At 35.2% G+C, this 14,891-nt stretch overlaps 1 protein-coding gene across 2 annotated transcripts in view; it reads left to right on the top strand.

Moving 5' to 3' along the window:
• Positions 1 to 14,891, top strand: part of LOC128891141 (lipase member H-A-like) — a 222,896-nt gene that overhangs the window by 195,735 nt on the left and 12,270 nt on the right. For both annotated transcript variants that reach the window (XM_054150384.1, XM_054150385.1), the window contains exon 4: positions 2,971 to 3,159. In XM_054150384.1, coding sequence (XP_054006359.1) covers positions 2,997 to 3,159 — 163 coding nt within the window. In that variant the 5' untranslated portion in view covers positions 2,971 to 2,996. The remainder of the gene's footprint in view (positions 1 to 2,970; positions 3,160 to 14,891) is intronic.

Below are 14,891 nucleotides of genomic sequence, written 5' to 3' on the forward strand. Positions count from 1 at the left end.
GAGTAAGACTCCCAAAAGACGACGATTAAAGATGTTAAAGACAAGGAGAGAGAAACCGAAAAGACGGATATTCGAGGGCTAATGTCAATTTCAGGATGGCCAAGCTTGGGCCTCCATAGCCAAGAATAAGGAGTCAAACAAGATCACGGATCATGCGGTGCGGAATTGGTCGTGTAGGAAAAGCTTAAGTGCTCTACTTTAAATACTCTGTTGTAAATAGTACCTTCTTTCGTCTTTTTTTTTTTTTTTAATGCTGTATGGGTTTTTTTGGGCTGTTTTTACTCTCAATTTTCCCATAAGTAAAACCAAGCTTCGACTTGACAAAGACTGAGTAGTATTATACAATTGTCGTTTTTCTAAGAGAATCGTACGCGCACGATCAACTAGAAATTTACTCTTACGATTATCTGTGGTCATTTTTATCATTAAGTTCGTTTAGGACCGAAAACGATACCTGAATGTACGATCTGCAATCTAACAAACTTCTTTACAAAAATGAAAAAAGAAACAAAAATTGCAGGAAAAGCGGTCGACTGTGGATTCGGAGATCGTGGATGTTCGAATCTCTCCGTGCCTTAGTTTTCGTAGTGACACTCCTGTAGTATTTTGTTTTGTTTTCCAAGCTGACAAAATGCGACGATGAATCTCTTAGCGTACCTTGTTTAATCGCTACTAGGAATTTCATGGAAACTTTCAAAGTTCCTAGCGGACTGCAATATAACATGCGAATCCAATTTCAATTTCTAGAGATGTGAAATTAAGGTATCTATTTCGACGCGCTGCCCGGGAGTAAACGAATCAAAGAAATGCTATTACTATGCAAAGCCTGGAGCGTTTCAAGCAAAACGCTGTTGCGGCAAGATTATCCTTCGTGCGAGATAACATTTTAACTTGCAAATATGTATTACTGCGCTTGCCAGCATTCGTGGTATATTTATGGGATCTACGCGTTTCTCTGCGCCATCTTGCCGTTCTTGGATTACTTTCAACAGTTTCTTAAATGATGATTCGAAAATATGCGCCCCGATAATCATTCGAGTTTTTCTTTGATTAAATTCTAACACTAATTTACTTGAAGAAGTAGAGGCTCTTCCAAATGCACCACCGTTCATTAATTTCAATACTCCATCGCACCTGTAAGTTTTCCAAACAGAGACGAACCAATATTATCCTTCTAAAGTATATCACAATATTTTGTACAACGCATCAATACCACTTTTATCGAAGAAAATAATTACATAGTTGGACAAGAGAACATATCCTACGTGTTTATTTTAAATAAAAGCACACATGGTGACGACTGAAGGTAGAAGATGATGTTGTCTAAGTGTCCGTCGTAGTATTACTTAAAAACAAACTCGTGAAGTTCCATTTATGATTGGACAGATTGACATTCATTAATTGGGAAGCTATCGGGTCATGCATTTACAAAAGTTTTCCACTTAATATCCGTTATATTTAGATAGACAAAACTATTCTCGGGTTCGCGAATCATGAAATACTATAGAATTATTAAGATGAAGGCAAATTGGTGAAGCAGTATAGAGAAATGTAAAACACTTGCAACTATTCGAATAAAGGCTAAGAAATTTGAAAGCTAAGAATTTAAATAAAATTTCTCTGCCGGAAGAAAGAACGCTGGAACGCTTATCCAACAGTCCATTCAGTAGTTGGTTTAAATATCGTAAAGGAACAAAAGTTTCGTGATGCCATTGTGCGCATACACCTCCATGATAAAACACGCGATGAAAAAAAAAAAGAAAGAATGAAATCTTTCTTTCCGAAGAAAGTCTTTATATAAATTCTTTGTCTTTACTTCGCTAATTGTAAGCTTCTAAAATTTGGCCTTCGTTATATTATACCTCACTAATTCGCTTTCTTTTTCGTATTTTTACATTATTTTATGGTTCATAGGTTTATATGAAATGTTCCATTCGCTTTACAGTAAATAAGTATTCATAAAGTATTGAAAATATAATCGATTTACATGAAATATAAGCCATACAATACCAGCGAAATGACTGAATGTTTAATCTGGACCACTGGAATTGTACTCAAGACCGTAACGTTATGCATGAATTATTAAGTTTCATATTCAAATTGAGGTACTCATCCAATATCGTCGTTACGAAGTTTTTGCCATCCGCACACCTGACCTCTTTAGCAGACCAACGATATTTTCACCAGTGTGCTATGAAAACGTCACATCGCGTCAGAATTATATAAAATGTTCAAATATATTACTTTCCGGGGTTGTAAACCTACTGCGCGGTTTTAATGTTACCCAAAAGTCAAGATTAAATTTTACTGCGTAACAAATCAAATGTTCCGTTTCCGTGCACGAAACGCTACGATCTACCGTTATATCATAGCAACAGTTAAAAAGCTTACGCTATGCATGCCATAATTGAACCAACCAACGAAACAAATTCGTGTGGCTTTCGATGGGATGCACGTTTATGAATTGAATTTATACCGTACTCCAGATAGGTTTCGACTCACAGAATACAGGTAGTGCTAATTTACATTTACTGTACTTAGAGATGCGGGTGATACGCTCTTCGCGGTCAAAAGGTTAATAATTCGCAACGAAATCAAAGAGGCTCATGTTGGATATTTTCCATAAAGATAAGATCACAAAAATGTTTGTTGCAACAGCAGTTAATAACCTCCGCAACGACATCCTCTCGCTTCTCAATCAGCGACAGGCACCATCGGGTAAAAATCGTGAAACGCTTTGCGCGAAGAAGTAAAAAGACGGCGAACAATGCATTCTGCAAGTGACGGAAGGAAAAAACGGCGCGTCGTTCTTCAACCACTCGTTAATTTTTCAATTCCACGAGGAAGGTACGCGCGACGGTGCACCGCGATGCACGAGATCGCCAAAAAACCGGGCGCCTGCTGATAAGCGTTGAAAGACCACCGCAGCTGACAATGTTTTTCCTTTTCCCGTTTTCTTCTCTGTTCCAGACTCCGAGGTGTCGACGATCCTGGGCATGCAGACGACCTGGTTCGCGGTCGCCCTCGTTTTTCTGATCCTGAGCGTAGCGGGCCTGGTCACGGCGGGTGTTTTGTGCTTCTGCAGGCAACGCGTCGCGACTCCGAGACACCTTCATAACGCGCACAATGCCCAGAGTCATCCTCCGGTCAGCTTCCCATGTGAGTCGCAAAAAGCACATCCGTTTACCTTTAAACTGCCCATTTATCTTGTTGTGCTGTTCACTAGCCGTTAGTCGGTGTTTATTCGTTCGGCCATCAGGCAGTCGACCACCCGTTCCCCCTCCGGCTTTCTCATACTTAGCCCTGTCTAAAAGGCGCGAAAATTTTCTATGAGACGTGTGGTTGATCTCGTTACTTTCTGGAATTGTCGAATCCTCTTCAAAGCGAGGTACAAAGACTTCTAGAGGTTCGATGGATAGATTCGTCTCCGGAGAGACGCGGTCAAGTGGTAAGAGAGGAAAGCATATACTCGTAGATATACCTATACAGGGTGTCCACGCTAAAGTTTAACAAACGCATATTTCAATAACTATTGAACACGTCGACCGATGTCCGAGTGAGTCGGTGGCGACGAAGAAAAATTAAAGCAATAACTATCGATGATACGAAAATATTGTTTACATGTAAATTGCAGGATACAACGGGCTCTATACTGTGACGTAAACGAAATTGTTGTTATATTATTCATTTAAAAGATACGATGATGAAGTTCAATATATGACGAAATAAAATAGGTATGTAATGTATGTATGATGTATATGATTTTTAAATATTTGTATAAAAATTCGTAAGGTTAATTGAAAACAAACAGGTTTATGTACATATCAATTCATATACAAACAGAAATTATTGAGGAAAAGATATTTAAAATACAAATACATAAGCGTAGAGGACAATACATAAGGATATAAGTGGGAATAACTTGAGACTTTATTGTACTGCATGTTAAAGCAATGTAAATGCACGCAATCATTGACGAATAGCGTTTAATAAATGAAACGGAAAAAATCAGAAGAGACGTAAAATAACAGTCGAAAGTTTCGTATAATCGGCTTGGAAGTTATCGTGTCTAAAGAAACTTAAGTATTACTATTTAAGTATTATTTTTTTTTTTTTTTTTTAAGATATTCCTCTTTCTTGAAATGAACAGTTTACGAAGAAAGGTTCCAGGAAGAGAATATTTGTTGAACAAGATTATCCACCTTATCTTCACGTAATCAACACCAGGCGTGTTAATAAAAAAATGATGAAAAGTAGGAGGGAGAACGGGAACTTGGTTTCAAGACATTAATTTATCTTTGCTACCAGTCGAGTAGCATTACGACTAATTAGCTTGTAAGATATGCCTTCAGACGGATCGAGCCAATGAATGAAGGATGCATCTCTGCGTTTATTGCTCGTAAACTGTATATAATATGACGCAATGAACGGGGCGTAGAAACACCGTGTACGGTTTTACAGTCCGTCGCGTATTAATTTATCGAAGCGGCAACTAATTAATTTTGCTCGATATTAATTTAACGGGGACGTAGATTAAACTCAATGAAAGCTCAAGGCAACATCGTGTTCATTTACATAGAACATTTAATTTGTTTTTTCTATTAGTGAAATCGAAAAGGTCAGGATAAAATTAATTTTATTGGAGCATTAGTCATACACATGACACAAGAATTACATAATGTTGAATAGTGGAATTACTGTTCATGGAATTAAAAAAAAAAAAAAAAAAAAATGGAGGCGTCTAAGAATCACTTCAAAGAACGGGATTTAAAGAGGATTCGGTACATGCTGCATTAACTATTTCTTAAATCAATCAATTTTCTTCTATTTATTCCTTTTCTACCTTCACTGAAGAAACATTTTTACCATTATACACTATTACAGTCTACATAAATAAATTCCATTTCGTACCGATCGGGCTCTTAACGAATTTCTGTCGTGTAATTTTGTTATTCGATGTGCAAAGCATCGGAATTTTCATTTTACTTTTCAAAGCAATTCCGTTTCGTAATAACTCTCACAATGCAGTTAGAAACATTACATTGTGTACTCGCGTACTCTATCAATCATAGTTAATTTATTCTACTCCCAACTTCAAAGTACAACTTCATAGGACACTCCTTTCGTGAATTACGCAGTTCGTTGGACCGTATAAGTTGTTAGGTAGTTTCAGTTACGTTTCCTTATCTCTTCTAATTGTTTATTACCCGGCTATGCTTCCGAAATCGTAGCAAGTATGCTTCAGAATTTAGCGTAACAGAGAGTTGATAATGCCGCGCAGAAATTGGCGCACCTGAGGCTATACTATATGTATACACGGTATATATTAATAGGTTTCCTTACGCCGAGTGTACTTATACGATCATCATTTGTGTACGTATGAGATTGGGTTTCCGTGCTGTACTTACATGAAAATATAAAGATGAAATTGATTATCTTCACAAGGCATTTTTAATATTAACTTTGCCGAGACGTACATTTTTTAATTATTAGTATTTGCGCGTTAACGTATCTTTAATATGGCACATTGGTATATTTCATTGGTATCATTTCAACCAGGTGAAGAGTAGGATGGCTGAGTAGATAAAGATATAAAAAATGGCAAAAATGAATTCGCTACGTTCAAGTATAAACTTCCTAGTTCGAGGTAATCACGTCTATTTTATTGTACCATCAACAATTTTTGTGTCAATAATATCTTTTACTTTATGCATTTATGGAAAATAAAAACACGGGGAAATCTACGAGGATGTAAAAATATGAATTTGCATAAAAATCCAGATTCTATTTGTAACCAACAAGTTCAAATTATTTTAGAGAGCTTAAATTAATAGCACAATTATTTAAAATTCATGTTAACGAATTTGATACTGTAACATTACGGTAACAATATATTACGTTCACTTAAATTCACATAGCCAACCATGTAATCATAAACGGACTCGTACAGTGCACACAATTTAATTTACAGATTTTAGAAATTAATTTACATTTGATTGTATGAATAATTCAAATTGAAATTTTTGCAAAACTTGATCAGATTAATAATCAATCTTAAAAAATGTTTGGAAATGACAATTATTTTCGAAACTCTTATACACAATGTTACATTTTATGCGTGATGTTTTAATAATATTTCCGTGATGGGCTTTTGATATTTCTCTGTTGGAACAGAAAATATTTAACAATAGAAATTCAATATGAGGAATAAATGTTTCAGTCGTCCAAATACCATACAGAAGCTTTTCCGTTGTTTTGAAAATTCGTCCTTTCGAAGTTTTCACGGCCACACATAAAGTGACATGCAATTTTACATGAAAAAAAGTAATCAATACTTTTATATTCATATATTCGCGAATAAAACATTCGATTTATGGACTAACCATGTACTAAATGTACTTCCTAGTGAATTTTTATAATTTAGATATCTTCTACGTTTTCTGCCAATAATCGACATTCAAAAAACTATTATAATATTGAATCGAAAATATAATTATCTAATAATAAATATGGCATACGTTTGTAAAACTTCATTACTAATGAAAGGACTAACAGCGCCTTGCAACGGCAATCTTGCGATTGTAAATATTTACTGGACTTGAAATTATTACCCAATCTCTGTACGCACTGGTCCGTCTTGTATTTAAAACGTTTTTCACACATACGTCGCAGTGATCTAAATACGAACTCGCCGGTCGATCTTAAAATTTATTATTTCCTGCAGAATTTAACCGGAAATTAGAGTCGTGCGAAAGCTACCGTGTACGAAGTAATATATTACCGTTCACAGTTTAAGGTGTCGAACAAAATAGCTCAACGATAGGTGTCTAATAGATTTCCAACCTGACAAAGCGTTCTTTATTTCGCTACCGGTGATGTACCGTGCACAGAATGCAAATAAAAAAAAAAACTAAAATCACGTGAAATTGATGTCACGTGCGCGGCAGTATTGCGTACTCACCTGTACTATTTTTGATGAAACAGTAGAGGGAAAAATAAGTAACATGGTACATAATGGTTAAAAAAGAAACACGCAGTGACGCAACGAAATTATAAAGAATTGGAACACGAAAATTCACCGCGAATGTAGAATATTTAATTGTTGCGTTGAACAGTGCATTGTGCCGAGCTTGAGATTTTAAAATCAATTCAGGTGGAGAAATTTACAGGAACGTTAAATTATTTAGGGAAAACTACGTTCTCTTTGCGACTAAATAGAAAATATAGTTAGAAAAATGATCGCTGACAAATGTTTAATTATTTAGTCATTCTTTTTCTTTTTATAATTTTAACGTCGCATCAACATCTTAACCCTTTACATTCGGAGCCATTTCGTTTCAAAATGTGCAAACAGGAATCACGTCGTACACACTTTCAGTGTAAAAATTCATCTTAATGTAAACTATTGTTAATTGACGTTTTGCGTAAGGAAAAAGTAAATGTTGCATAAAACATGACCTATTTTAACGTAGAAGTATTATTTTACGTCTGTATGAAACTTCCCATGTCGTTGACAGATATCACTTGCCTTGTAAAACGTTTTAAAAAGAGATCGTTTGTAGGTAAAATTTATTATATAAAACAATTAATGATTAAATAATGTAAATTAAATGATCTTAGAATACATTTACACTTAAATTGTCAATTATTAAATTGTCGATCTATTAATTCATTCTAAATAGTTATAACATTTTATTTAAAGTGCTTCAATTCGTCATAAAAAAATTCGATTAATAAAGCATGTAACGCATCGCCTAATGAAATGCGTATAAATCATTTTATTTGTAGATTTCGCGATGATAATTCTGGACTTTCATTGAATTTAACACAATAATCGATACAAATTTCTCGTTGTCAGGCACATGGACTCCGAGATTGGGAGGCTGCACCGATCCATTTAAACTCTTGAAACGATTGTTATAATAATCCGTAAAACAGTATTCGAACATTACGCAAATCGCGATGCCGTATCATTTCACCACGTCGGATAATTTTCCAACTGGATCGGGAACACGGGCGTTTCTGTTGCGTTTTATGGAATGTTCGATGATGCGATCGCTATTACATGTATTTCCTGGAATATTTCATTCTGTCATTTTCTCGTCAAAATCGTCATTTTCAATTCGAATTCTATCGTTCCTTCCATCTGTATTCAATTTACTAATAACATTTTGAATATTCCAATGTTTACTGGTACAGGTCTTCAAACTTTGTTTTTTTTTGTTTATTTGTAAAATACAATGCTGGTATTTTTAATGAAGAAAACTAATGAAACTCATTATTTTCTCTGCGGTATTTAGGCTGTGAGTTGAGAAACTACAGCTCTTTTCGAGAACAGACATAACATTTCGACAAAATAGATTGTTTGAAATATTCGTCATGGAGTTTATTACATTAAGAATAAACTGTTGGTAGAAGTAATGCACAAGTATCTTACAACTACTTCATTTTACCAGAATAACTTAATGCAAATATTTCAAGAAATTAGTAACGATAAAAATCAACTCGTATTTCGCACATTATTTCAATTTTTCGGTATCTTTAAAATCCCAATTTTTAGAAGTTTTGATTAGTTTAACTCGCTTTCTGAATTCAAACGTTAGAATTATTTGTTTAATATTCAACAAATTCTTAGTAGTTGTGTACAGTGTTGTCGGAAATGACGTTTTGGGATCACTACTTAAAACATTAATTAAATATTCGTTACGAATACTCATTACGAGAAATAAAGTACTATTCTTGCTTGAACAGAGACTGCCTGATGGGTGAAAGATGTTTCTGCATCCGCTAAGCTTTCGCTAATTTCATTTTCGATCTGCTCAAAAATTACTTTCAGTGAAGAAATAACAGGCTGAAAAATCTTCAAAATACATCTGAAATTTTTAAACGATTTGCAGAGACGTTAAAAATTTTAAACAATTTTTGGATTTTCATCCTAAGTATAGTAACAACACCTTATTGCTGCAGAATTATATGTATCTATATAGCTGTCCGATTATACAAGAAAATACATTAGAAATTGAATATAAGAATTGTGCTCGTATCATTGCGATGTTCTTTCAAAAATTGCGCCAGATTCTTGCAAATGCTTCTATGTGCTTGCCATTGCGTAAACATTGTTATGTAACGTGTTCGCATTATATGTTTAAGATTGATTGCCAAACATTATATATAAATCCTACTATTACCAACAGATTAGATTAGAATAAAAGCAAGAGGTACTATCAAAAAGGAAACAGCATTAAGTAAAACCAAGTGATTGATAGAATTAGTTTCGTTAAACAATTTTTAAGTTTAGTAAACGATTATAAGATAATGTCACCAATGAAACTCTGTATAGTCTATATATTTTTTTTTTAAATTTTGAATCATCACGTAATCGCATAAACATTTATTTTCCATAAAGTTTCTAAATTAAAAAATTACCAAATATTTATTCAAAGAACGATATTCTTCCTTTATTAATAGCTATACTTTTCTTGAACAAAATAGTGCGGCGATTGTCAACTATTTTATCGTCTCTCTCTCTTTTTCTGTTATTGTTTAGCTATTGTACCAAAGAAATTAAATATCTATTAATTAGTGGTTTTAATCAAAGAAGAGCAAGGACTAAGCGGACTTGAACGTGGAAAATCAGTGCTATTAATCAAATGTCATCGTTAAAGGACGTGACATATGCTATCTCGCTTATGGATCGCATTGTATTTTCTCTCGTCGTACTGTATCTGTGAAAGCGGCAAATGCTGCATGTCAGCGTTTCGCAAAGTAAATAGATTTCAGTTGTTTCAGCAAATAGCGGCGGGGGTTATTTTCGAAATTTATGACGCGACGGTTAACCATCCATTGCACTTCAACTCAGCAGCAATTAATAAAACATCGACGTGGATTGTAATGCTTACCGGGCAGAGTTAAATACGACGTATGATCGACCGCAGATCATTTTTCACCGTGATAGGTGATCATTCGAACATATACGGTCACCAATATCGTTTTGACAAATATTAATGGATGATACATGGGGCTTATCAAACGATATTAATTCAAAGATCGCAATTCTTCGTTGCAAAATTACGAGAACGCGGCTACGCTATGCGAAATTACTATTAAAAGACGATGGCCGTTAATAGTGATTCAGGCATTTATTACACTGACAAAACGTTTTCGATGCGTGAAAAAGCCCCTTCCAAATACAAATTATTGCTAATATTTATGCAACGAGTGATGAGAATCTTTTTAATTCCTCTAAACGTAAATAAATAGCTCTTTATTTGCAGATAAAAAGTAACGGATAAACTATCAGTGGAATTATTTAAAGAAACATTCGTTAATTACAAACTTTACTTGTTCCTTGAAATTGAAATTTTAGTTCCGCTCGATACGTGCCACGCATTACTGGAATAAAATATTTCCATCTCGAGATGTGTAATTGACAGCGGTGACACGAAACTCCACTTAGCAGAATTCCGAACACTTTCTATTTTTTACTGGTGACCTCTTCGGGCAGTTCTACATTATTGATATCCGAACCATTTTCAGTACAATCAAAACTCCAGCTTCAGCATTAAACTGTTATTTAATTTATTGAACATCTCGCGTGCCCGTTGTTCCAACGCAAACATATTTTTTCCGGCTGTATTTGTGGATTTACCACGCGAGTGTATTCAGATAAACCAAATTTTTCAGCGTGATTCGAATAGACCCGATTTAGTGATTTAGTGAACTCTGGCTCGGGGTCAGCATTAAGTAAAACGTGATCAATGAATTCGACCGCCGTATTTTTGGCTCGAGAACAGTGTCGGTTATTTATTTATCGGGGATGCAGTTATTTAGGTCGACGACACGATCTGTCGCGCCACTGAAGCCCTGAAACAAAATTGAAGAACAAAGGGAACGAAACGAACGGGCAGGAAGCCGAGGGTGGATACGGGAAGCAGGAATACGGCCTCGTTTTTATTACGCGATCGAACGCGATGAATCCAACCGAGTATATTCAGTTTATGATATCGTTAACCCACGGTTATATTCATCTACCTAGATTCCAGAATTTACGACGGTTTACAAACATTTTAGAAGGTAAATAAATATGGGGAAGTGTAACGTCAATTAAATAATCAAAATCTGAGAGGAAGTCAACGAAAAGAAGCTTGTCCATCCCTTACATACACTTAAAACTTAACGTTACCGTTATTTTGTGATACAATAATATAAATGCAAGCTTTCTTTACGCATAAAATACTCGTTATTCTATTTTCGAAATTATTTAAATATCCAAGAGTGATTGAGGAACATTCAGCAACGCAAAAAAATAACATTCGGAAACATCGTTGTTCTGCTAAACAAAATGAAATTGTTTCGGTGAACTGGAAAATTTGATAATATTGTTATAACTTTTGACACGGTTCGCACTCCTGCATATTTGGAAACTGTGAGTAAAATTGAGTAAAAACGATAAACTGTTGCGCGTGGGACATGTATTAACAGTTGAATTGAGAGCAATCTCTCTCTGATCGATATTAAATTTTCCGAAACAGGAGCTTCGATTGTTTCAGCATAAATATTGCCCTGCGTTTCAATCTTCGTTAAACGAATACAACCAGACACGTAATGTGATTATTTGAATTCTGGTCAGGGAATATTTAACTCGCAGCTAAATAGATATTGATAAATATTTACTTTTCATTTCAAGGAAACACATGAACAACTTGTCGTTGGTTATTAATTTTATTTTATTATTGGTTTGCGGTTAATAAATTGAGAGATACCAATTCATTATGTTCGAAATGGAAACAAACATTTTAGACGTATTTTCTTTACTTAACTCGAATATAAGTAAATATTATGTTGGTATATTTTAGAATTATAACGTTTATATTTACTCTGTTAGTATTTTCTCTTTGTATTACATTAATGTTGAGATTATAAACATTAACGAAAGGGAATAACGAAAACGAATAAATACTTTTAACTAATAAATAATAAAGTAGTGAAACGATAACAATCTTATACTAATTAAACTTTTCGAATACAAGAATGTTTCAATAAAATGTCATGGGCACCGAAAATAAATATTGTTGATTTGCTTCAAATGCCTCTTTGCTTTACGTAACGTAAAACATTAACTATCAAGAAGAGTGGTAAAAGAAAAAGTTCAACGATTTCGAAATGGACTCGTTTTACAGTTTACTCTAGAAAATATTTGAAACTTCTAATCGAACACCTGAAATGAACTTTCCACTCCGCTGCGGTGACATTAAAAAAGGAAGGGAATTTGGGTAATTAGCGTTTCCTTTTCCTGGCATTGTTTAAGTTCGAATCATTACCGCTCAGTTTGATTTGGAAAACTTTGAAAAAAGAAAACTATGCAGGCCTTATTAAAAGTTTCCTTTGTAGAACTGTGGAAAATCTCGGAAATATCGGAAGAACCCGACAAACGAAAGACCGTGACAAACAACGCGGAAAAGTGTGCTATCGGATGAAATGCATTCACAATTTAATCGATTTAACTCGACTTCGTTAAGAGTGAATTTATTTCAACATTTATGTTAAAAAAATAAAAAGATCAAATTGACGTTAATCGTTCTTCCATTACGATACAATAATCGAAGATCCTTTGATCAAAATTCGATGTTATAATGGTTTCGCTCGAATATGTACTTGTACATAGCGTAATTAAAATTTTCACCGTGTTTCTCTCGAAACTACACTTTTTAAATTTTTCAGAAACGTAACTCAAAAAATACTTGATCGATCGATTCGCGGTGAACGGCTACCTTTAGAATTGAAGGAAGATGCTGAAGAACGGCCAGTTTTGGACCGGTTTGAAAAAGAAAAATTCACGTAGAACCGTTTACAGGGTCGGATCGTCGAGTATTTCAGCGATTCGTGCGTGCATAGGACCGGTGTATCATTGAATTTTCTGGTGGTATCGATCGGCCGTTCGGCAAAGGACTAACGACGAGGCAGTGGCACGAAACGAAGGAAACGTTTGGCGCAGATTAAAAGACAACCGGCCTCCAGCCTTAATTTCCGTCCCGCGAATAATTCAGCCATACTAAAGTCTGCTTCTATTCGGCGAGTAGGTGAGACATTATCCGCATCGCGAGACGCTAATAAATCTTGCAATGCCCCGTTGCCTGTTATCAAGTCGCCGCGCTCCATTAAATCGGGAAGGTACAAGCCAACCCTCTTTTCGCCAACCTCCCCCCTCACCGTGCGTTTCCTCGTATTTCTCTGTCTTCTTTCGGTCGTTCTTTTTGCCTAGCTGCTCGTTGCTCGAATCCTCTCGATTGGCAGTCGGAAGACCCAGTCGGAAACGGTAAGAAAATGGAAATAACCTTTCAACTGGCGCTCCGAGAGAAATGTAAATGGAGCTGGCTGCATAGAAAGCATAACACGTGAATAATTGTCGGAGTAACGTTGCAGTCGAACGTCGTATTACCGTAGACCGATCGCTTTTTCCTGAAGAGATCCTTTTAATATCTCAACTACGTGCTCCCCGTGCTCTGCTAATGGGTCTATAGCAATTCTGATGGAATTAATATGTAGTAATTAATACGTAGTTAGTAGTTGGCCGACGGTAGTTATAATGAAATCACGGATATTACGGCTCCCAATTCAAGAAGTTTAAACTTGCGTCACTCCTACAAGCGCTCGCGGTGATTTGGCGAATATTGGTAGGTGGATAACTCCACCTGCTTTGAGTATCTTGTGGGTGGCTACTGTTGTACTAATAATCGCCTTTTGTGGAAATGTACTTGGTCAGATGTACGTGTTGATATTGGTGTCTCCGGAAAGTTCATGCCGATTTTCAGTAGGCGGTACAGGTCTGAATATACCGGAATGGTCGAAAACAAATAACATGTGGACATCCCTTAAAAGGTGGACAAATTGTGGAACAAAATGGTACATATATAATTCAATAAATATATATCGTAATTCAAACGTGTCTTCGAATGTTTACTTCAAAATTGGCACGAACTTTCTGGACAACCCAATATCAAGTTCGTCAAAAGTATTATTATACTGAATATATAGATTGTTCCGTTTAAAGTGGAATGGTTAAATATCTCATGAGATAAAGCTATAAAGAAAAAAAAAAAAATTAAATTATTCACAGCGTATGACATCAGAAGGACTTCGAATTTCACTTAAAAATTTTGAGATTATATTCTTGAGATGTATTGCCATTTTACGGAAAACAAATTTGTTCGTAATTTTAAAAAATTCTACATGTATTTCCCCCCTTAAATACAACCTCTAATTCAAGGCCTTCTATTCTGATATAATAAATGACTATGTACGATAGGTAGACGAATTTGTTTAAACAAAAGCTATTTTGTTACGGATAGAAATATATAAGATTCCATTTGAAAAATTCATTTGTCTGCTAAATCTTCGCCTCCCATCCAAACCACTTCACTTACAACAAAACTATTTACCCCTTTATACCACATAAGTATCTTCACCTACTAAATTATGATATTAAAATGTGACCGAACTGTGTACAGGTAATATCTAAAATTAACAACTAAACAAATGTTACTTTTTCTTTCGTTCGATTTCTCAAGACTGCTATCAAGATCTTATGTCGCATTTAAATTGGCGACAGAACAAGGGCTAATTTCAATAATCTGCAAGTATACGTCGAATTTGACAATCGATGTTACAATTTCAGAGAAAACAGTTTCTCGATTATCGAGTTCGATGTACGGCTTCGAGGGGATTGTCCATTTTGCAGCAGATACGAGCGCGTATAAATCGACCCAGTAATGGTCGGGATACTGGGTCGTGTTCTCGTTTGTTTATCAGTCGTTTACTGGCCGTTTGAGATCGTCGAATCGAGTACAGTGAGTTTACGAGTGCCGTTGTTTTTGTACGAGTATTGTATTTTT

This window comes from Hylaeus anthracinus, unplaced genomic scaffold (assembly GCF_026225885.1).
Source record: "Hylaeus anthracinus isolate JK02 unplaced genomic scaffold, UHH_iyHylAnth1.0_haploid 12001, whole genome shotgun sequence".
In the NCBI taxonomy this organism is placed as follows: domain Eukaryota; kingdom Metazoa; phylum Arthropoda; class Insecta; order Hymenoptera; family Colletidae; genus Hylaeus; species Hylaeus anthracinus.